Source organism: Mobula hypostoma, chromosome 3 (assembly GCF_963921235.1).
Source record: "Mobula hypostoma chromosome 3, sMobHyp1.1, whole genome shotgun sequence".
Lineage (NCBI taxonomy): Eukaryota > Metazoa > Chordata > Chondrichthyes > Myliobatiformes > Myliobatidae > Mobula > Mobula hypostoma.
In genome coordinates, this window is record NC_086099.1 from 178,258,524 (window position 1) to 178,283,503 (window position 24,980).

The window sequence follows — 24,980 nt, forward strand, 5'->3', positions numbered from 1 at the left end:
TCAATCCATGTCAGTATTCTGCCCCCAATACCATGTGCCCTAATTGTGCCCACTAATCTCCTATGTGGGACTTTATCAAAGGCTTTCTGAAAGTCCAGGTACACTGCATCCACTGGCTCTCCCCTGTCCATTTTCATAATTACATCCTCAAAAAATTCCAGAAGATTAGTCAAGCGCGATTTCCCCTTCATAAATCCATGCTGACTCAGACCAACCCTGTTACTACTATCCAGATGTGTCGTAATTTCATCTTTTATAATTGACTCCAGTATCTTTCCCACCACTGACGTCAGGCTAACCAGTCTATAATTCCCTGTTTTCTCTCTTCCTCCCTTCTTGAAGAGAGGGACAACATTAGCCACCCTCCAATCCACAGGAAGTGAACCTGAATGTATAGAACATTGGAAAATGATTACCAATGCATCCACGATTTCTAAAGCCACCTCCTTAAGTACCCTGGGATGCAGACCATCAGGTCCCGGGGACTTATCAGCCTTCAGACCCAACAGCCTATTCAACACCATTTCCTGCCTAATATAAATTTCCTTCAATTCATGCATTACCCTAGGTCCTTTGGGCACTATTACATCTGGGGGATTGTTTGTGTCTTCCCTAGTGAAGACAGATCCAAAGTATCTGTTCAACTCGTCTGCCATTTCCTTGTTACCCATAATAAGTTCACCCGCTTCTGTCTTCAAGGGCCCAATTTTGGTCTCAAATATTTTTTTCCTTTTCACATACCTAAAGAAGCTTTTACTATCCTCCTTTATATTGTTGGCTAGTTTACCTTCGTTCCTCATTTTTTCTCCGCGTATTGCCTTTTTAGTTACCTTCTGTTGCTCTTTAAAAGTTTCCCAATCCTCCGGCTTCCCACTCGTCTTTGCTATGTTATACTTCTTCTCTTTTATTCTTATACTGTCCATTACTTCCCTTATCAGCCACGGACGGCCTCCCCTTACTCCCCTTAGGATTTTTCTTCCTCTTTGGAATGAACTGATCCTGCACCTTCCGCATTATTCCCAGAAACACTTGCCATTGCTGTTCTACTGTCATCCCTGCTAGGGTATTGTTCCGTTGAACTTTGGCCAGCTCCTCCCTCATAGCTCCATAGTTCCCTTTATTCAACTGTAATACTGATACTTCCAAGTTTCCCTTCTCCCTCTCAAATTGTAGATTAAAACTTATCATATTATGGTCACTACCTCCTAATGGCTCCTTTACCTCGAAGTCCCTGATCAAATCCGGTTCATTGCACAAAGGGATTTGGGGATACAGATCCACAATTCCTTGGATGTGTCATCACAGGCAGATAGAGTTGTAAAGAGAGCTTTTGGCACATCAACCTTCATAAATCAGAGTATTAGGTATAGGAGTTGGGATGTTATGTTGTAGTTATATAAGACGTTAGTGAGGCCAAATTTGGAGCGTTGAGTGCAGTTCTGATCACCTACTGATAGGAAGGATATCAATAAGTCTGAAAGACTGCAAAGGAATTTTCACAAACGTTGCTGGGACTTGAAGACCTAAGTTACAGGAATAGGTTGAATTGGTTATGATTTTATTCTCTAAAGTACAGGAGAATGTGTGGAAATCTTATAGAGGTATACAGAATTGGTTCCTTAAGATTGTCATAACTGGAAGGAGGTAGCTGGGACAAGCTCCCACTAACTATTAAATGCTCCCAGTGGCGTGCAACTCAAATAGCTCTGACAACCAAGTCCAAATCCTGGCCTTCATGTGTGGTTTAGCTACTAATCCTGGCGGAATCATTTCTACCAATGGGAGAAGGGGCAGCAATGGGTTGCTGGTGCCTTCAAACCAGGTGCTCTGGGGAGATGAGGTTCATCTCCCCATGATTGGGTATACACACTCATGGGGAATATTTTGGGAGTAAAGCCCAAGGAAAAATCTGGAGCTGGAGTCCCTAAGGCATTCCCACTTTGAGTTCGATGCTGACCGGCAACTCCTGTGATGCCACTGGTGCCAAACTGTATCAGTCTCTGCTGCTCCTTTGGATTCACATACGGTGTGGAGATGGGGAGCCTGCTGCATGGACAACAGTTTGGTCCCCATATTGTACTGCCCTGGCCTGCATACTGGCTCGCATATTGACTTCAACAGCGAGGACACCACATCCATGGTCGACCCTAAACAATGGAGGCCAAGATATGAAGGTATGAGGGATAGAGGTAGGGTAAATACATACAGGCTACTTGGATGAGACAAGAACTAGAGGTTACGTGCTTAGGGTGAAAGGTGAATTGTTGAAGGGGAATCTGAGGAGGAATTACTTCATGTAGAGGGTAGTGTGAGTGTGGAATAAGCTGCCAGTGGATATGGTAGGTGCGGGCTCAATTTAAGATAAGTTAGGATAGAAAAGAGGGTTATGGAGGGCTATGGTCTGGGTGCAGACAGATAGCACTGGATGGAGAATCAGGCCTGTACAGACCAGATGGACTAAAGGGGCCTGCTTCTAAGTTGCAATGCTTTATGTGAAATTATAAGGCATGTATTTTACCAAAGTAACCATATAAGATATTCAAACTAATGTATATTTCACAGGTAAATACAACCAGTAACAGCTAGGATATCAAATTGTTGTATTAGACAGAGAAACAATGGAAGAATTTGGTTGTACTAAATGGAACTCTTTACACGATAATATTAGGAAATAGTGCAGTAAAATACAAAATATCATTGTTCCTCAGTACCAAAGTCACCCTGTCCCTGATTTTGTGAGAAAAAGTGCAATGACTAAAATCTATTAACCATTTAATTTTTGGTTTCTTTATTACAGAATTTCACAATCAAGTACAGTATAATAATTAACATGAAGTCAGGTTTTAATATTGAAGAGCTAAAAAGCTTTATTTTTAACATTACAGTAATCAGCTTACACACTGATGTCTAAATTTGGTTACTGCACAACTTGTAGCGAATATGAAGCAACTTTGTCTTATTCTGATATTTTATCACAATATACCAGTATATTTATCATAAGACTACAAGATCATAAGACATAGGAACAGAATTAGGTAATTTCGCCCATCGATTTTTCTCTGCCATTCCATCATGGCTGACTTATTAACCCCATTCTCCTGCTTTCTCCCTGTAACCTTTGATTCCCAGATTAGTCAAGAACCTATCAAACTCCTCATAAATATACCCAATGGCATGGCCTACACAGCATCTGTGACAATGAATTCTACAGATTCACCACTCTCTAGCTAAAGAAATTCCTTTTCATCTCTGTGGTAAAGAGACATTATTCTATTCTGAGGCTGTGTCCTCTGGTCCTAGAATTTCCCACTATAGGAAACACCCTCTCTATCTAGGCTTTTCAATATTCAATAGGTTACATTAAGATCACCCCTCATTCTTCTAAACACCAGCAAGTACAGGCTGAGGGCTATCAAATGCTCCTCACATGTCAATCATTTCATTCTTAAGATCATTCTCATGAACGCCCTCTAGACCATCTCCAATGTCAGCAGGTAAGGGGCCCAAAACTGCTTATAATACTCCAAGTACAGCCTCAGCATTACATCCTCGTTTTTGTATTCTAGTCCTCTCAAAATGAATGTTAACATTACATTTCCCTTCCTTACCACTGACTCAACCTGTAAGTTAACCTTCAGGGAATCCTGCGCGAGTACTTCCAAGTCCATTTGCACCTCTGATTTTTCACATTTTCTCCCTATTTAGAAAACAGTCTATGCTTTCATTCTTTCTACCAAAGTGCATGGCCATACACTTCCCTACACTATATTCCATTTGCCACTTCTTTGCCCATTCTCCTAATCTATCCACATTCTTCTGCAGAGTCCCTGCTTCCTCAACACTACCTGCCCCTCCATGTGTCTTCATCCACAAAGCCATCAATTCCTTCATCCAAATCATTGTCATACAATGTGAAAAGAAGCAACTCCTGCAGCACATCACTAATTACCAGCAGCCAACCAGAAAAGGCCCCCTTTATTCCCACTCTTTGCCTCTCTGCCAGTCAGCCAATCTTCTATCCATGCTAGTACCTTTCCTGTATACAATGGGTTCTTATCTTGTTAAGCAGCCTCCTGTGGGGCACCTTGTCAAATGCATTCCAAAAATACATGCAGACAACATCTACCGACTCTCCTTTGTTTATCCTATTATTTCCTCAAGGAATTCCAACAGTTTTGAAAGGCAAGATTTCCCCATTAGAAAACCATGCTGACTTTGGCCTATTTTATCCTGGGCCTCCACATACCCCAAAACGTCATATTTAATTATGGACTGCAACATCTTCCCAACCACTGAAGTCAGGCTAATTGGCTTATAATTTCCTTTCTTCTACCTCCTTCCCTTTTTACGGAGTGGAGTGACATTTGCAATTTTCCAATCATCAGGAACCACTTCAGAACCTATTTTCTTGAGAGACGATTTTGAATGCCTCAACAATCTCTTCTGCTACCTCTTTCAGAACCCAGGTGACTTATCTACCTTCTGACTTTTCAGCTTTCCAAGCATCTTCTCTTTAATGAAAGCAAGTTCTGCCCCCTGACACTCTCGCACTTCTGGCATTCTGCTAGCATCTTCCATAGTGGAGAATGATTCAAAATACTTACTAAGTTCCTCTTCCATTTCCTTGTCCTCCAATATGACCTCTCCAGTGTCATTTTCCAGCAGTCCGATATCTACTCTTGTCTCTCTTTTACTCTTTATATATCTGAAAAAGCTTTTTGTGTCCTCTTTTGTTATTGGCTAACTTACCTTCATAATTCATATTTTCTCTCTTTATAGGTTATTTAGTTGCCTTCTGTTGGTTTAAGTTTCCCAATCCTCTACCTTCCCATTAAGTTTTGCTATATAATAAGCCCCCTCTTTTGCTTTTATGATATCTTTGTCTTCCCTTGTCAGCCACAGTTGCCTCATCCTCCTTTTAGAATACTTCTTCAACTTTGGGATGTATATATCCTATGCTTGCACATTCCAAATTTCCACCATAAAAAAACAGCCTCTGTTCTGCCATCATCCCTGCTAGTGTCCCCTTCCAATAAAATTTTGGCCAGCTACTCTCTCATTCCTCTTAATCCCTTTGCTCCACTGTAATACTGATACATTCAATTGTATCTTCTCCTTCTCAAACTGCAGGGTGAATTCTATTATATTATGGTCACTGTTTCCTAAGGGTTTTACCTTAAGCTTCCTAATCAAACCTGGTTCACTACACAACACCAATCCAGAATTGCTGTTGCCCTCGCTGGCTCAGCCACAAGCTGCTCAACAAAGCCATCTCGTAGGTATTCCACTGAATCCCTCTCTTGGGAACAAGCACCAATTGAATTTTCTCAATCTGCCTGCATATTGAAATTCCCATGACTATTGCAACATTGCCCTTTTTACTTGCCTTGTCTATCTCCCTTGTAATTTTTAGCCCACATCCTGGCAATAGTTCGGAGACCTGTATATAGTTTGCGTCAGGGGCTTTTCACCCTTTAGTTTTTTTAAATACCCACAGGGATTCTACATCTTCCAATCCTATGTCTCTCCTTTCCAAGGATTTGATTTCACTTTGTAGCAATAGAGCTCTTCTGACTACCTGCCTGCCCTTTTGATACAAATGTATTCTTGGAAGTTAAGGTCCCAACTATGATCTTTTTTCAGCCATGACTCAGTGATGCCTACTGCATCAAACCTGCTACAAGATAACCTACCTTATTTAGTATACTGTGCGTATTTAAGTATAACCACTTCAGATTTAACTCATCCTAATGCCTGCTACTTTACCCTATCATCTGCCTGTGCTTGCTCACAATCTCACTACACACTGCATCAAGTTGTATACCAACTATCCCATCCTCAGCCCTATCACTCTGGTTTCCAACCTGCTGCCAAATCTGTTTAGACTCTCCCCAACAACGCTTGCTAACCTGCCCGCAAGAATATTGATTCCCCTCGGGTTCAAGGGTAATCTGTCCTGTTTGTATGGGTTGTATCTTCCCCAGAAGAGATCCTAATGAACCAGAAATCTGAAATCCTGCCCTTTACACTAATTTCTCAACCACACATTCATCACGGTTAACATTGCAGGTGAGGACCTACAAGTACCCGGGGGTGCACCTGGATGACAGACTTGAGTGGAGCACCAACACAGACGCTGTGTATAAGAAGGGTCAGAGCAGCCTCTACTTCTTGAGGAGACCGTTGTCCTTTGGAGTACACAGGCCTCTCCTTCACATGTTCTACCAGTCTGTTGTTGCCAGTATAATCTTCTACATGTTGTTGTGCTGGGGCAATAACACCAACATGGGTGATGCCAACAGGCTCACAACCTGATTAGAAAGGCTGGCTCTGTTATAGGAGTCAAATTAGACACACTAGAGGCTGTGGTAGGACAAAGGACCCTACGAATCCTGGCAATTCTGGACAATGTTTCTCACCCTCTGCATGCCACCTTGGCTGAACAGAGGAGCACTTTTATTGATAGACTAAGAAAGCCCCACTACTCCAAAGAGCGCCATATGAGGTCATTCTTACCCTCAGCCATTAGGCTCTATAATGAGACAACCTGCAGCTGGGGAAGTGGCGACCCCTTCCTTTTGGACTGTTTGAGGTAACTTATTTTTTTATTCTTTCTTACTTCTCTTCTGATATTTGTATATTTGTGCATTTGTAATGCTACTGTGACACTGTAATTTCCTTTGGGATCAATAAAGTATCTATCTATCCACCAAATCATCCTGTTCTTACCCTCACTGGCATGTGGCACAGACAGCAATCCAGAGATTAGTACTCTGAGGGCCCTGCTTTTCAGCTCACTGCCTAACACCCTATATTCTCTCTTTAGGAACTTCTCCTTTTCCTTCCTGTCGTTGGAACCAATATGTACCATGACTTCTGGTTGTTCACCCTCCCTCTTTTGAATGCTGTGGACCAGTCCGAGACATCCGTGACCCTGGTGCCTGGGAAGAAACATACCATCTGGTTATCTTTTTCATGTCCACAGAATCTGCTCTCTGCTCCTCTAATTATGGAATCCCCTATCACTAATGCACTCCTCTTCTCCCATTCCCTTCTGAGCCAGAGCCATTCTCAGTGCAGAGACCTGGTCGCTGCAGCTTCCGTCTGGTAGGTCAACCTCCCCCTCCCACCCCCCGCCCACACAACTGTATCCAAAGCAGTATACTTATTATTGAGAGGAACAGCTACAGGGGTACTCTGCGCTGGCTGCCTATTCCTTTTCACTCTCCTGACAGTCACCCACGTACCTGCCTCCAGCAATTACCTTCCTGTAGCTCCTATCTATCACATCCTCATTGTCCGTCTGAGCCAAAGGTCATCCAGCAGCAGCTGCTGTTCCTTAACACAGTCTCTAAGGAGCTGCTGCTCGATGCACTTCATGCAGATGTAACTATCAGGGAGACTGGAGATCTCCCCAATTTCCCACATCTCACTCAAGGAACATACCATTATCTCCAGATCCATTCTCAATGCACTAGCTATGTACTATCAGAAAAAAAAGCTTAGTAGAAACTTTCTTACTTACCTACTTAGAATCTCCACCTATGCTTGCCCAAGCTTGCTAAGTAATGCAGTACTACATTTGTATAGTATATACTTCATAAATTTAAATAAATCAATGAGAAGCAATTAATGGAAAGAAAGATATCCAGAATAAAGGATGCAGCATACAAAGATAAACATGCTTTCCATAGATAACATGAGTTACAATATTCAGTTGCAAGTTCTATTCATTTTCCCCTGTAGGGTCACTGTTCATCTTCCACTTCATGCATTGATCTTTTTGCTGGCACCTCATCTTCCACAGCATCAGTAGAAAGGGAAAGATCCATTTTATGTTTCGACTTCCATTCCCATCCTCTTCGAATTCTACCCAATCTTTTTGCAAGGCACGGGAATAGAAACATTGTTTTGCATAGCAAAACAATAATAGGCAAAAAAACTGCAATTATAAACGTTGGTGGTGTATACCAGACGAAGTACTTGAGCTCCACCCATTTTCTCCAAGCATACACAAGAGCATGAAGAGTACATAGGAACAATGCACAATATCCCATCTTGGACTGTAACACAGACATGGCATGGATATGTTAAGGTCTTGGTTAAAATAAGCTTTACTGTTATAAAAAGTGAGTTTCATCTAGATGCCACACAAGGGGGTGTACAAAATAAATGCTTCTCCAAGGAGGATTATATCGAGATAAAATGTAAGTTCTCCAGATGTGATCTATATTGGTATACATTTATCGCATCAGTTTATGTCATTAAACCTACGTAGCTGTCATTTATGTCTGGAGCCAAAACATTGTGTACAATCATTTGGACTGCTTGAAATTTTCTGCAATTATTAGAACTGGTGATTATATAAAGGAGTCCATGTAATGATATCTAGAATGGCTTTGTTTTACATATTATTAAGATCAACTCTACCGATATTCAATGGTTAAACTTGATGTTTGCCCATGGATATCTTGTCATCCTGGGCATCCATAATCTTGCTACATTAGCCACTGGGGATTTAAAAATTTTTGGTTAGCAATAATCTCCTGCTGATCTTCTATAAGCACTATTGAGAAAATTTGGGTCTGCTATTTCTCTAGAACTACATTTTTAATTAGAAATTCTGTAGATATATAATCCAGCATATTTCCTCATTCCATGGCTATGGTATTCTACACAAATGTATGCAAGCCATTTTACAATGGTTAAAGAGTTACCTGTATACATTGGAATTCTCTCCAATTCAGTGTATTATTGACAGAAGGAACTGAAGTCACAGCCAATATAGCAAGAATTGCGAGACCTAAAATTCCTAAAGAAACATAAATTTCCATTCTCCAGACATCATCTTCAATCCAGGCATTTTCTTTGTTTTCTTTCACCTGTTATAGCAATATGCAAATAATTATTTAAGACTTAAACATTGAAACACATTATTCAGAAATATTGCTGAAAGTATTCTGTAAATGTAAGTTCTTTGTAGTCAAAAAAATATTGTATTGTTAAACTATAGAAACTCGTATTAATAAATACTGTACATGCTTTATTTTTGAAGGGCAACTTCCATTATAAATTTTCCCATAAGTGAAGTCATAAGCATCCTGCTGATTCTTAGGTGGTAACTATGGGCAATAGCCAGCACGTAATCTTGCATCCAGCAATTGACTTGCAAGGTAGGCGGTTCTAGGGGGCTTTGCAATTTTCAGATAATCTTAGAGAACAACTCTGAGGACTTCTGAAACTAGAAGGCCTAGCTTTGCTCTGCAATGTCTTGTCATAAGTGGTAACAGTCTAGACTAGCTTATGTACTGGGTACAAAGGATGACAATGTAGTGGCAGTTCTGATATGAAAATCATCATCCTGAGAGAACAAGGGTGATTCATGGTGAATGAAGGCAATTCCAAATCTCTGAGATGGTTGCTCAGCAATCCTGGTAACTGGTTGGAGAACTGTTGGAAGACATATGACAGGAGTGCAGTGATATTCTCAAACCCCTTTTGAACACCATTCTCCAGAGCTGTACTGAAAGAAGACTGAAACTACGTAGCAGACTTTGCTGAATCCACGGCAGCAGCCCAGACACTGGGTCCTTTCTGTTTATGCCACATTGGAAGCAGACACATTAACAAGTAAATACCAAAAGCCATTCGCTGCAATTGATGGGCTCCGGATTCTCCTTTTCCTTGACATCTCACACATGCTTGCAGACAAGCCCGACCCTACAGCAAGCAGTTAATTATGAACATCCAAGAACCAATGGCTGTAGTTTGTTATTTTGAAAGATTCAAATGAGTCTTCTCTAGAGCAGAACACATCTGAGATAGCTGGAAGACATCCAGATAGCTGGAATAGACTTTCTCTACACTGCTGCAATGACTCAACAGCCACAGATTCTTCCTCTAATCTGTCCTCTGGTAGGTGATGTACTGTATCAACCTTTGACCTAGCAGTGTTCAAGACAGGATTGGGTATTGGAGCGCGATTGCTGTTGTCTTATTATCTGCAACATAACCAGGTGAGAATCCTTCCTCTTTGCAAAGAAGACTCTAAAGCAAGGGAGCAGTGAAGGGAGCATGCGATGTTTGCACTTTCAATACCTTACAGGACAGGGCTGATTGTGGGTGAGAGAAGAGGCTTTAGGGGTGAGAATATTGTCACATTCAATGGTCTCAGCTTCCCCACAGTCCATGAATTTTGTGGCAGCTGCTCCAGTAAAGGGCTGCATTCTTTCCTCCAGAAAGGAAAACATCAGTATCACATTGATTGCCTTGTATTTAGAGACATGGGGCAGAATTACATCACAAAATCTGAATCTGAATCAGGTTTATTATTACTAATATACAGAATGTCATGAAATGTGTTTTGCAACGGTACAGTGCATTACATAAAAAATTACTAAGTTACAATAAAAATATTTAAAAAAACATAGTGCAAACAGAGAGGAGAAGGTAGTGTTCATGAGTACATTATCAGTTCCGAGATCTGATGGTAGAGGGGAAGGAGCTGTTCTTAAGATATTGAGTGTGTGTCTTCAGGCTGCCCTACCTCCTTCCTGATGGTAGTAATGAGAAGAGGGTATGTCCTGATTGGTGAGGGTCCTTAATGATGGATGCCATCTTTTTCACACATCACCTATTCAAGAAGGCCTCAACGGTGGGAAGACTTATACCAATGATAGAGCTGGCAGAATTTACAATTCTCTGAAAACTTTTTCCAATCCTGTGCATCGATGTCTCCATAACAGACAGTGATGCAACCAGTCAGAATGCTCTCCATGAAACATCTGCAGAAATTTGCTAGTTTCTTTAGTGACATACCAACTGTCCTCAAAATCCTAATGAAATATAGCTGCTGGCACGGCCGCCTTCATATTTGCATCAGCATGCTGGGCCCAGGATAGATCATCAGAGATGTTGACACCCAGGAATTTGTAGCTGCTCACTCATACCATGGCTGACTCCTCACTGAGGACTGGCGTGTGCTTGCTTGGGACTTCCCCTTTCTGAAGTCTACAATCAATTCCTTGGTCTTACTGACATTGGCTGCAACACTGTTCTTGCTACCCCACTCAACCAGCCAATCCATCTCACTCCTGTGTGCCTCCTCCTTGCACTCCAGACCATCAGCACTAATAATCAATCATCCATTTATATTAATCCCATTTATTATTCTTCCTACATCTCATCAACTGCCCTTAGATTCCACCTGCACCAACAATGGAGATAATTCGCAGAGGCCAGTTAAGCTATCGACCTGTTCATATTTGGGATGAGAGGAAACCAGAGCATCAGGGTGGCCCAGCACAGTAACGGGGGGACGAGCAGACTCCCCACAGGCAGCACGAGAAGGCAAGATTGAACCCCGGTGACCAGTGCTGCAGCCGTACGGCTCTACTAGCTGTAAGGCCCTCTCGAGCCAGTTGTGTGCCTTTCTCTTGTGAGTCAGAGGTAAGTTGCTAGTGAGTGTTTTGCAACGATTTTAGGCGTTGCGCCTGCCCAAGTTGGAAAGCTGGCAGCATTATAGGTGTGGATATGAGGCTTGGAACAATGGTGAGCAGGTGATGGGGGATTTGTTCTGCCTGAAAGCAAAGGGAAGCCGCGGATACAATGCAGAAGTCAGAAGTTCAAGTCTGAGTGACGAATGCAGGAAGGAGGTTCATTTTGGTGAAACTGACTGAGGAACATATATCATCCAGTAGACCAAGAGAACTCCTCTAATTAGCCTGTAGCACCAATGAGTCAATGTCTCGGATCATTGTCAGGGATAGGCAAGCTAAAGTGACCAACTTAGGAAATATTCACCACAATGATTCATTAATGTATTGTGCAGAAATCAATGTGTATCCCACACCACAAAATATTCAGATCATTGTTGAAAACTTAACAAAATCCCAGTTGAAAAGAAATAAAGAAACTAAGGCATTCAGAATTTGAGAACTTGTATTATAATCAGAAGTGAAATAACTAGCTTGCTCAAAAAATGTCCTTCATGAAATGAATAACAGCAATGTAGTATTTGCATGCTTAATTAAAATACTCTTAAAAGTACTTACGAAAGAAAGGAAGTATTAAGAAAGAAGCAAAAAGAAGTTGGATGGAAGACAAATTTAGGATAGACAAACAAGATTATTTTGGCAGCGGGGCCATTACAGCAAGGCATAATGGTTTTTGAACAGTTTTTCAGATCTTTTTATGACTGAATAAATGACATTAATTATGGTTTGATGGAAGGAAGGAAACTGTTAATAATAAGATAATGAATATTCAGGCAAGCAAAGGGAGAAGAGAGGTGAGAGAACATCATGGGCTTGTTTGAAAATACAATATCTTTAAGTCAACTATTGTAATAAGGAGGGTATAGATTACTAAATGAAAGGACGTTTGATTAATTCTGTGAGGCTGTGGAAGGGCATTGTGGCGGCATAATTATGGAACAACAGAAGTTTACAAAAGTTATAAGATAGCCTAAAAAGCATTTACAAAGTCATTCTTGTGGTGATTAATTCACCGAGATTTCAGTAATGCAAACAGAAGAAGTATTCTTGCAGTGAAAAGTAAGAGATAACTTTGGCATCAATGTAGATGTAGGGTATATGTTTTAGATATCAGTAAAAGAACATCAGTAGAAGCTGCTGCAGACTAAATATGAGGGGCGTGAATCGATTAGGAAATAACTGAGGGCATCAGTTTATCAATGCGGAGTTGTAGAATCTCCCAAACCTTGGACAGATATGCAGTTAGATTGTACAATAGCACGTCTGGATTAATGACAGCAACAACATTGAATGTTTTGCCATTCTTCAGCACACAGAAGCTACATGAAAGTGATGGAAGAAGTGAACCAACATCTCCCCGGCCTGTCAGGTAATTTTTGTCCTATCTGTGGAATGGAAGAGCCTCCAAATCCTCCATTGGCCTCATCATTCACCCCAGAACCAACAAAGCTGGAGATGAGGCCTACAAAGACAGTTTGCTATCATCGATCTTCTCACTTATGATTTTGTTGATATCATTAACAATAGCATGTTGATGAAAAGAACAAAGGATATTAAACTCTAAAATCTCAATCAGTTCAAATGAAATATCTGAGATAAAAAAATCAGGATTCAAATTACAGTAAGCAAATTAAAATCATGGCTTTGGTTAATCGATGTTCACAACCTCATAAATCTTGAACTTTTACTCCACCTATGCACAACCATTTCATATATCACATAATCAGGTGTAAGGAAAAGAACTAGGGAAAAAGGAGAGAAGGGAGCACAGGAATGGGCTTATGTTCAGGGAGAGGAGAGAGTGAATTGGTCAGTGAGACATTGAGCACGAGTGAGGCTGGAGATGCGCTTTTAGAAGATTAGTAAGAGTGAGGGCTGAAGAGCACGAGTTCTGAGAATGACGTTTGGAGGGGAGTGAATAGTGATGACTAAGAAGATGCTCATGGTCCCAAGGACTTTACGGTATGGAGTGTAGATTGGGGACAAACAGTTGGTCAGTGGCAATCTCCTTAAAAATAATTGTCTAGCTGGAAAAAGATGATGCACACCTCAGACTTGACAGAAGCAGTTTAAATAAGGCCACATCCTCTTTAAATAATGTCAAACGTACCTCAAATCTTCGATCTGGTTAGCTGTAAGAGTCTGTGGTAACTTGTAAAGTATGAAGTCTGCCCAACTTGTGAGCCTTAACTCAAAATTGTTTTGCAGGAGTGATTTCATAATGTGCATGACTCACTATATCATTTTACACATTGAAGATCTGCTTAACAAAATCCAGGAATGTAGTATTGGTGCACTGTGTATCTAGTCACATTTAGCAATAGAGTTTCTGGTAAAGTTCCATTGCAAGGCACACAAAAAAATTGTGTTACACAATACAATTTCAAGGTCAATATTCTTTCATGCCCCACTTGGGCTGAGATCCAGTTTGTGTTGATCAGGACAAACCACAGGAGGATTTACAATAGCATGAAATGACTGAGGAGTCATCATCCCTAATGGAGGAAGCATTACAACGTCCATAAATAGGCACAAACAGTCAATTTCATTCCTATAATTATGTAAAACCAAATGTTGTTGAGGTATGTGGCCGCATTCTGTGTCAACTAGCATTCTATCCATGTTTGATGTTAAGTGTTGATCTAAAGAGCAGAAATTAATTTCACTTCCTAGGAAAGTATCAACCTTAATTTTAAAGCGATTTCACAAACTAGCCACATAAAACAAATTCAAACACCCTAATGTTGCAGCTCTTCTTACCTGCTGATAAGCCCAGTTCAGTAATTTATATCTATACGATCTTCTCATAGGATAGCACAGACTGAAGAATGCATGGAGAACAGCATAAAAAAAGCTGAGAAGTCCAAGTTGTTTCCGTGATAACATCCAGCAAGCTAGCCATTGAGGAAACTGTCTATACTTAGTGCCAAAATAAAGTTGTAAAATGGCTGCCAAAATTCCTGGCAAATAAACTAAAGCCAAAAGTATGATGGCAACAACAGGCAGAACTTTGTTCATGACCAAAATCGGAATTTTATAAAATACATTTTTGTTTTCCATCATAAAGGGATGAATGATGTCCCTGAGCAAAGTGTAAATGAAAACAACGATGGACATGCTTCCAGCTAGTTTGATAGGAAAGCACCATTGAGGGAAAAGCTCCAGTTGTCTGTCCAGTTGTTGTGGATATTCAAAGTTATCAAAAGGAAGATGATTAGATGATGCCAAATTTCCTGTTGATATTCTAGAATTCTGCAAAACAAATTAGCTAGAGTCAGTTAACAAATAGAAGAGGTGGACTAAAAGGTGAAATATTTATCTCAAGTTCTCCAGAACAAATGTGCAGTTATGAGGACTCATTTGGGTGCAAGACGTGCCTGAATTTCTGTGGGATATTTAGAACAGCCCCTGTTTCAGCCCTGCCGAAGGCTCTCGGCCCGAAACTTTGACAGTACTTTTTTCTGTAGATGCTGCTGCCTGGCCTCCAGCATTTTGTGCTTGTTCCTCAGATCTCCAGCATCTGCAGATTTTCTTTTGTTTCTGTTTCAATCCTACTTGGGCCCACTCTCTCAACTTACTTTCTGGTAGATCAAAGACTGCATTGGCACCAGCCCTTCATTCATACCAACCTCAGGAGTTTCCTCACTTCTGCTGTCACTTTCCATCTTGCACTTGCCTCCAAATCCATCCACCTCTAGCTCTTTTCCTATCTTTCAGCATATCTCCAGCTCTGTCTCCGATGATAGGTTAACCACCAACATACACTACAAGCTTACAGTGTCTGATAGCCATCTTGATTATATTACTTCCCACTCTGTCTCCCCTGAAGATTTCAATACATTTTCTCATTTCTGTCATCTCCATCCATTGGCTTCAATAGTGGGACATTGCATTTGGGTGCCTATGAAATGCCACCCTTCTTCAAAACCATGGCTTTTCCCCCTCTACAACAGTGGACAGAGGTTTTGGCCACATTTCATCCAATTGCCACACCCATGTACTCCCCAGGATTTTCAGCTGTGTATGTGCCACCTGAAGGCTGCTTGTGCAGATGATGCACATATGCAACATCTGTGTTAAGGTTACTTCAGCATTACTTAAATGGGTCCTCCCCAAGCAGGTGAAAACCCAATGGCTGGGAACCACAAGACCACCATCACAGCTGATTTATTATCACTCTTAACACCATTCTCCTTCCTTCTCCTTATTTCAGTTATGACCCCTTTAAATAATGTACTTCGGTAGCTCTCTCTTATTCAGGCCTTCTCCTAGATTTCAACCCTTGCCTGAACAAACCCCATCCCAGGTTTGACTACCTGCATCTTATCATCTATAATTAAGACATCTGCTAAGCTCTGTGCAGCAGTGGAGGCATGAGTCTAACAGGAACACACTTCTAAAAAATGTCACAACCATAATAGAATAATTGCCCAAGGTTATATCTTTTGAGGATCTATAATTTCATAAAATGTTAAGTTGTAAAGGCCATTTAGTCTACATCAATTACAACAGTATTTACACCAACTACAGATTTGCTCTAATTTTGGCAGTTTCTCTACAGATTGGAACTTTAATCAAACTGTTCTAAATTTCCACTATTTCAATATTTATCTATTTGGACATACTGATTTCTTTGTTAATGGTTTAAAAATTTTGTTTAATGATGTCCTCATTTTTTCACTTATAAAATAATTATTCTGAAGAATCTTATTCAGAGATTACCCCCCAAAATACTTTGGGAATTGCCATTTTTCTCTCCATACTATCCCATTACAGTTTAAATTTGAAAGTTCATAGCTGCCTGAAAGTAGTAACACAAGTGGATCAGGTGGTACAGAAGGTATACAAAATGCTTGCCTTCGTCGGTTGGGGCATTGAGTATAACAGGCAAGAAGTCATGTTGCAGCTGTCTAAAACTGTCTAAAACAGGTACAATTGCGACACTGTGAACAGTTCTGGGCACCACACTGTAGGAAGGATGTGGAGTCTTTGGAGAGGACATAGAAGTGTTTAACATGATATTGTCTGGATTAGAGTGTGTTAGTCATAAGGGGAGGTTGAACAGACTTGGATTGTTTTCACTGGAGTGTTGGTGGCTGAGGGGAGACCTGATGGAAGTACCGTACATACAGTTATGAAACACAGTTTAGATAGTCAGAATCTTTTGTCAAGGTTGAAAGGTCAATTACTAAAGGATATTAGTTGAAGTTGAGAGGGAGAAAGTTTAAAAGAGATTTGTGAGGCTTTTCATTTTACTGAGCCACATGCCAGGGGAAGTGATGGAACAGATATGATAATGACGTTTAAAGTGCAGTAACAAGCAGGGAATATTGTGATATGGACCATGTGCACGTCGAGAGGATTAGTTTAGATTGGTATCATGGTCGACACAGGCTTCATAAACTGATGGGCTTGTTCCTGTGCTGTAACGTTCTGTTCTATAATTTAATAGATACAATTTGTGATAGTTTATATTAAGTACTATTTTAAGGAGTTGTATTACTCTAATCATTAAACTACAAGGCAAAGCTCTTTCTAAGTTGATGTAATTCATGAGAGAATTATACAGGAAGACATGCACATTTAAAATGATAGTCCAAATCCAATGTAATAACTACAATGAAATATAACACAGGCCATTGTGTACACATCCTAAGTATCGAATCATGACATAAATGTCTTTAGGCAATGTCAAGGCTCAAAAGGAATCGTATACAGAAAATTCAGTTTGAAATATGTGCCCTCCAAAATTATTTACATGAATGCAAACGAGGGAAGACTTGCTTGACCTTATTCACTAAAATAAAACAAATCAAATGCAAGCTTAAATGAATTCAGGATTTTTCCTTTCATCCTATTTCGAATGTCGACATTTCTATCCTTGATTTTTTTCCCCCAAAAATCTGCTCAAAACATATTTATCAGCAGTTTTACATAACATTCCTCTTGACACTCATTTAGAATTAGGCATAAATCATACCTGTGCAGATAGCCTTGGATTAAATTAAGACACAGGAGTTCTGATTTTTAAGAATATAGTCAAGGTGACATGATGTACATGACTTCATGTAATCTCACTGTTCTACTGACTCATTTACATTTTATGCTGAACATAACAATGGAAACTTAATTCACACTGGTATATTAGACAACAAACAGAAAAAAAACTGGCTCATTGCTTAAGCAATTATTTCCTCTTAACTGTGTATATAATATCCGCCATTTACATTATAGCTAAAATAAAATATATTTTAAAAGTATATTACTTCTGTTCATAAAAATATATCCACAGGAAATATTCATAAATTAAACCAAAGCTTTGTGAAATAACCTGCTAAATTATGACTAGGGAATTTACATAATTCATTGCAATTTGCATTGACCTACTCAGTGCATATTTGCCCCCTTTCCTGTGCACATCACTGTCATTTGGCATTGGTCCTGTGGGGAGACCTGCAGTGGAGCGGAGGGACAGACAAGTGAGCATCAGTCTTCCGCCTCCTCTCACAACATCGCAGCCGCAACATGCAAGCACAGGCATCCAAAACTTACTGATCATCAAATGGATGATAGCAGTTGGTTCTCCACAAAACTGCTGCCTGTGAGCAAACATGAATAGGCTTCATGTGGAGTCTATAACACTGTACTTCTCAGATTTATAGTGGGAGTCTGTAAGACTGGAATATCCGACCATTAGAAGTCAAGTTGAAATAAGCCATCTGGTGCCAAGTGCCTGTTTTACTATCCAATAAAATCAAAAATGATTCTTTAGATCACTACCAATATGCAGGTTCAACAAGCATTTAGGAAGGCAAACAGTAAGGTTGTCTTTGTTGCAAGAGGCTTTGAGTATAAGAATAGAAACACTGACCCAGTGAGACTGGAACAGTGTATATATTTGGACTCCCTGTATAAGAAAAGAGATGTGTCTGATCAAGAAAGTGCAATGAAGATTTACCAAATTGATATGTGGAATGGTGGGATTGTCAATTGTCGAGATATATCATGGAGACTGGATCTCTAATCTCCAAGCTTCAGATAGGGAGCTGATGCTTCTTTTGTCTGTGGTGTCCATCTCTGGGGGTGGGGTGGGGGGAGGAATGGTCACAGATTCAGGGTGATGGCACGAGAAGAAATGTCTTTATCTGGGGGATGCCGATGGAGAAGTTCTCGGGGAGGTTCATGAGAATGATCTCAGAAGTGAAAGGGTTAACATATGAGGAGTGTTTGATGACTCTGGGCCTGTACTTGCAGGAGCTTAGAAGAATGAGGGGGATATCTCATTGCAACCTATCCAATATTGAAAGGCCTAGATAGAAATGATCTGGAGAGGATGTTTCCTGTGGAGGGCAAGTTTTGGAACAGAGGGCAAGTCTTGGAACAGAGGGCACAAACTCGAAATAGTACATCCCTTTAGAATAGAGATGAGGAAGAATTTCTTTAGCCAAAGAGTGGTGAATCTGTAGAATTCACTGCCACAACCAGCTGTGGAGCCAGGTGATTGGGTATATAGGTTCATGATTAGTAAGGGTGTCAAAGATATGGGGAGGGAGATGGTTGGAGAATGGGTTTAAGAGTAAAATAAATCAGCCATGATGGAATGGCGGAGCAGACCCAATTGTCTGAATGGCCTTATTTTGCTTTTATGTCTTATGGAATCTCTGGAATTCTTTACTCAGGAGCCTAAATCATCAGGGCATTCAAACAGGGAGGAAATAAACATATGAAAGATCAGGGAATTACAGTTCTTGAGGAAGTGGCACAAAAGAGGAGTTTATGCCTGGATCAGATTAGCCATGATGAAATTAAGACCATAAGATACAAGAGCGAATTTTGACTATTTGGCCCATCGAGTCTCCTCAACCATTCATCACAGCTGATTCTTTTTCCCTCTCAGTCTCAATCTCCTGCGTTCTCTCAGTATCCCTACATGCCCTGATCAATCAAGAATCTGTCTTAAACATATGTAAAAACTTGGCCTTCACAGCCAACTGTGGCAATGAATTCCACAGATTCATCACTCTCTGGCTGAAGAAATTCCTCTTCATCTCTGTTCTAAAAGAATACACCTCTATTCTGAGGCTGTGTCCTCTGGTCCTAGACTCTCCCATTATAGGAATTGCCCTCTCCACATCCACTCTATCAAGGCCTTTCAACATTCCATAGGTTTCAACTAGGTCACTCCTCATTCTTCTGGATTCCAATGAATACAGACCCAGGGACATCAAGCGCTCTTCATATGACAAGCCACTGAATCCTGGAATCATTTTTGTGAACCTCCTTTGAATCCTCCCCAGTTTCAGCACATTCTTTCTAAGGGGCCCAGAACTGTTCACAATACTCCATGTGGGTCCTCACCAGCACTCTACAAAGCTTCAAAACTAATTCTTTGCTTTAATATTCTAGTCTTCTTAAAATGAATGCTAACATCACATTTGCCTCCCTAATCACCAATATGACCAATTAAACCAATTACCCCCAGGATTAATAAAGTATGTCTATGACTATGACATGCAAATTAACCTTTAGAGAATTTTGCACAAAGGCTCCCAAGTCCCTTTGCACCTCAGATTTTTGAATTTTCTCTCCATTTAGCAAATAGTCTATCCTTTTATTTTTCTACCAAAGTGCATGACCATGCACTTCATCCCTATATTCCATCTTCCACACTTTGTCCATTCTCCTAGTCCATCTCAGTCCTTCTGTAACCTTTGTTTCCTCAAAACTATCCGCCCCTCCATTTATCTTCATATCATCCGCAAACTTTGCAACAAAGCCATCAATTCCATCATCCAAATCATTGACATATAACGTAAAAAGATTCAGTCCCAACACGGACCCCTGTAGAACATCACTAGTAGTACCATATGAGGAACGTCTGGCAGCTCTTGGGCTGTATTTCCTGGAGTTCAGTAGAATTGGGGGGGGGGGAGTGGGATCTCATAGAAACACTCTGAATGTTAAAAGGTTAAAAGGCCTGAACAGATTAGATATGGCAAAGTTATTTCCCATGGTAAGAGATACTAGCACGACTTCAGGATTGAAGGACGTCCATTTAGAACACAGTTGCATTGAAATTACTTTAGTCAGAGGGTGGTAAATCTGTGGAATTTGTTGCCACCAGTAGCTGTGGAGGCCAAGTCATTGGGTGCATTTAAGGCAGAGATAAATAGGTTCTTGATTAGCCAGGGCATCAAAGGGTATGGGGAGAAGGCAGGGGAGTGGGGATGACTGGAGGAATTGGATCAGCCCATGATTGAATGGTGAAACAGATTTGATGGGCCGAATGGCCTACTTCTACTCTTACAGTTATTTATATGTTGATATCTATCGTGACTAAACAACCGGTTGGGGCAAAGACCGGCAGGGTTTCATTCCCCTCTTTATTAAGGGAGACTGGGTGCACCTGGTCTTTTCACTTCAGGTTTATCAGCCTGGGCAAGTTTCAGGACTATCGCCAATGGTAATTACAGTCACCTTTGGAAAACAAAAACATCTGCTCATATTCTGTATTTTTCAGAATGAGAGTCTCAAACTATAACATTGCTTGGAAAAGTTTGTCAAACTTTCAACAAACAACACTTCTGAATGAAATTAGTTCTATTCTATCTCACCCTTCTTATATCGCCTGCTCCACATGTAGACAACTCCATTGAATACATTTCACTTTCTTCATCGCGCGCAGGGCAAGCACTCTCAACATCCATTGGGATTCAGTATTAATACCTGGAAAATATCAGTAAAACTATGTGCATTATCGCAGGTTCTAGCACAAACTCAAACCGAGCATAACCCTTTAAAGCGCCATGATTTTAGTCACAGACAAAAAAGAAGCAATCGCTCAAATATATCCGAAATTAAAAGTCTAGAAGAGGAGACATTTTACAGTTGGATGAAATTGGATTGTCAAATGAAATAAATGTAACAAACACCAGCCGAACCATTCGCGCCGAGTCTCCTGTGTGCGGCTAACTCACAACGCCACCGATTTGTTCTTTACCCGAGCACCACCGTGGCGTTTCTGTACGGCAAAAGACAGCAAAGTGTAACAGGAAGAGTGAATCAGATTTACCAACTTGTTGTCCCGCGCTTTACCAAGTGCTGTCAGCCGGAATCAAGCATGTGAATGAGATAGGGAAAGATCCTTATCAGTTCTAAACTTCTTCGCCTGCAGTGAAACTTACCGGAGTGTAGGTCACGTTCATTCCATTCTCTGTCATTCACTTTCTCCAAACCACACCCTCCTACAACTTGATTGGCCCAGGCACCCTGTCAATAACAGCCATCCAAAAGTCAGTATTACTTATTCCGGGCGGCGTTGCAAATTACAACATATCTATTAGGAGCTGAACTGTCCCGCAGCGTAATGTGTCGTACTTGGATGCAATAAATATCAGCAAAAGCTGCCTTCAAATTGAAAACATATGTCCAAGATAATGAGACCTTGAAGGCGCTATATAAATGCAAGTCTACATTTCGTACCATGCTCGAATTAATCTTCACTTTTGTACCAGAAATTACAGTGTGATTAATTACATAGCAATGTAAGTTGTGAGGTGATCGGCATCGCCTTTGGCTTCATAAAAATAACATTTCTAAAATGTCCACATGGTCATTCCCACCTAAAACTGGTGATTATGTGTGGTAGATAATCTCCCTAAAAAACACGCATATTATCCATCAGTTTCTCAAACACTGGTAATAGGCGCGAGTCTCATTCCTTCCGATTGTGTGCTGTTTTAGGAAATGTTAAAGATAGATGATTTCTCATAAACTGCAAGTCTGATCATGATGCTTGCTTAGCCCTTCGCTCTGCGCTCTGCACTCTGCACCCGGAGGGCCGGGACATTGGGTGAACACACACCAGTCTTCTTTGTGGGGTTAGCAGGGGAAAGGAGGAGCCGCTTCAAGTTCCTTGGTATCAGCTTCTGCCAACATCAGCTTGAGCCAGATGTTGAAAGGTGTGAGGGAAGAGAAATGAGTTCAGTTACAATTACAAGGGAGAAAGTGGTCAAAAAGTTGAAAGACCTAAAGGGTACATAAGACTCTTGGAGCAGGTGAATTGCATCCTAGGGTTCTGAAAGAGGTAGCAGTAGAGATTGTGGAGGCATTAGTAATGATCTTTTAAATAAATCATTGAACTCTGGCATAGTGCCAGAAGACTGCAAATTTGCAAAGGCCACTCCACTGTTTAAGAAAGGAGGAAGGCAGCAGGAAGTTATAGATCATTCAGCATGACCTCAGTGGGTGGGAAGATTGTTAAGGATGAGATTATGGAGTACTTGGTGACACAGGACAAGACAGGACAAAGTCAGCATGGTTTTCTTAGGGGAAAATCTGGCCTGATGAAGTTGTTGGAATTCTTTGAGAAGATTACAAGTATGATAGATAAAGGAGATGTAGTAGATTTTGTAGATTTGGACTTTTAGAAGGCCTTTGACAAGGTGCTACACATGAGGCTACTTACTAACTTAAGAGCCCATGGTATTACAGGAAAGTTACTAACATGGCTGATTGGTAGGAGGCAGCGAGTGGGAATAAAAAGGATCCTTTTTTGGTTGACTGCCAGTAACTAGTGGTGTTGCGCAGGGGTCAATATTGGGACTGCCTCTTTTTATGTTGTAAAATAATAATTTAGATGATGGCTTTGTTGCCAAGTTTGCTGATGATACAAAGATTCTTGGGGGGCAGGTAGTGTTGAGGAAATAGGTAGGCTGCAGGAAGATTTTGACTGAGCAGGAAAGCGCAGATGAAATACAATGTTGGATAATGCATGGTCATGTCCTTTGGTAGTAGAAATAAATGTGCAGACTATTTTCTAACTAGGCAGAAAGTCCTAAAATCTGAGATTCAAAGGGACTTGGGAGTCCATTTGCAGAACACCCTAAAGGTTAATTGTAGGTTGAGTTGGTGGTGAGGGAAGCAAGTGCAATGTTAGCATTCATTTCAAGAGGTCTAGAATACAAGAGCAGGGATGTGATGCTGAGACTTTATAAGGTACAGTCAAGGCCTCATCTTGAGTATTGTGAGTACTGGGCTCCTCATCTAAGAAAAGATGTGCTGGCATTGGGGAGGGTTCAGAGAAGGTTCATAAGGATGATTCCAGAAATGAAAGGGTTATCGTAGGAGGAAAGTTTGATGGCTTTGGGTCTGTACTCACTGGAATTTAGAATGATGAGGGTGGATTTCCTTGAAACCTTTCAAATGTCCAAAAAAAAACAGAAGAGCCGATTGTGGATTGCAGGTGGAATGGAGACAGGCTCACCCCAACCAAAATCAATGAGTCTGCAGCTGAGAGGGTGAGTAGTTTCAAGTTCCTCAGTATACACATCACCAGTGACCTAACCTGGCCTGTGCACACTGGCTGTGTGGCAAAAAAAGCACAACACCATCTCTTCCACCTCAAGTGACTGAAGAAGTTCGATATGAGCCCCCAAATCCTCAAGACCTTCTACAGATACACTATTGAGAGCATCCTGACCGGCTGCATCACCAGCTGGAACGGGAAATGCACCAACTTCGATCGCTGGGCTTTGCAGAGAGTGGTACAGACAGCCCAGCACATCTATGGATGTGAACCTCCCTCCACTGAAGACATTTACAGCTGCAGGTACAGAAAGAAGGCCTGGAAGATCGTCGGGGACACCAGTCACCCAACCACAAACTGCTTCAAATGTTTCCATCTGGCAAATGGTACCATGGCATTTAAAGCCAGGCTCTGGTGACAGCTTCTTTCTACAAGCCATTAGATTTATAAATTCACATGTCTGTACATTGCAACAGAATCATAAGGCAAAGATTTTTATTCCCTGACTGTTGTGGGATGGATGTAAGACTGAAATAAATTCAAATTCAAAATGTTGAAAGGCCAAGACAGAGCAGATGTGGAAAGGATGTTTCCTATGGTGGGGGAGTCCAGGACAAGAGGGCACAGCCTCAGGATAGAGGGACGTCCATTTAAAACAGAGATACAGAGAAGTTATTCAGACAGAGGAAGGTGAACTTTTGGAATTTGTTATCACAGGCAGCTGTAGAGGCCAGGTCGTTGGGTGTATTTAAGGTAGAGCCTGATAGGCTCTTGATTGGACATGGCATCAAAGGTTACAGGGAGAAGGCCGGGGAGTGGGGTTGAGGGAGGAACAAAAGGATTCAGCCATGATTGAATAGTGGAGCAGACTCAATGGGCTAAATGGCCTAATTCTGCTCCTATGTCTCATAGTCTTCTCAGAGTATCTATCCTGAGCTCAACATATTGATACAATCATGAAGAAGAGGCCCGAGGCTTGATGAGATTTGTTTTGTCACTGAAGACTAGCAAATTTCTGTAGGTGTAGGGTGGAGAGCATTCCGACTGGTTGCATCACCGCCAGTCATGGAGGCTCCAGTGCACAGGATTGCTAGAGCCCACAGAGGCCTGTAGACTCAGGCAGGTCCGTCACTGTCAAGCCCTCCACACCACTGAACAAAGCAGCATCCGTCAAGGGC

The 24,980-nt window shown here is 41.1% G+C and overlaps 1 protein-coding gene across 1 annotated transcript in view; it reads right to left on the minus strand.

Moving 5' to 3' along the window:
- Positions 1 to 7,151: 7,151 nt before the first annotated feature.
- LOC134343762 (STEAP1 protein-like) overlaps positions 7,152 to 24,980 on the minus strand; it is a 29,234-nt gene continuing 11,405 nt past the window's right edge. The window contains 6 exon segments of the mRNA XM_063042502.1: positions 7,152 to 8,063; positions 8,718 to 8,882; positions 14,256 to 14,747; positions 21,110 to 21,205; positions 21,208 to 21,221; positions 21,680 to 21,764. Of these exon segments, the coding sequence (XP_062898572.1) occupies positions 7,749 to 8,063; positions 8,718 to 8,882; positions 14,256 to 14,747; positions 21,110 to 21,205; positions 21,208 to 21,221; positions 21,680 to 21,764 (1,167 nt within the window). The 3' untranslated portion in view covers positions 7,152 to 7,748.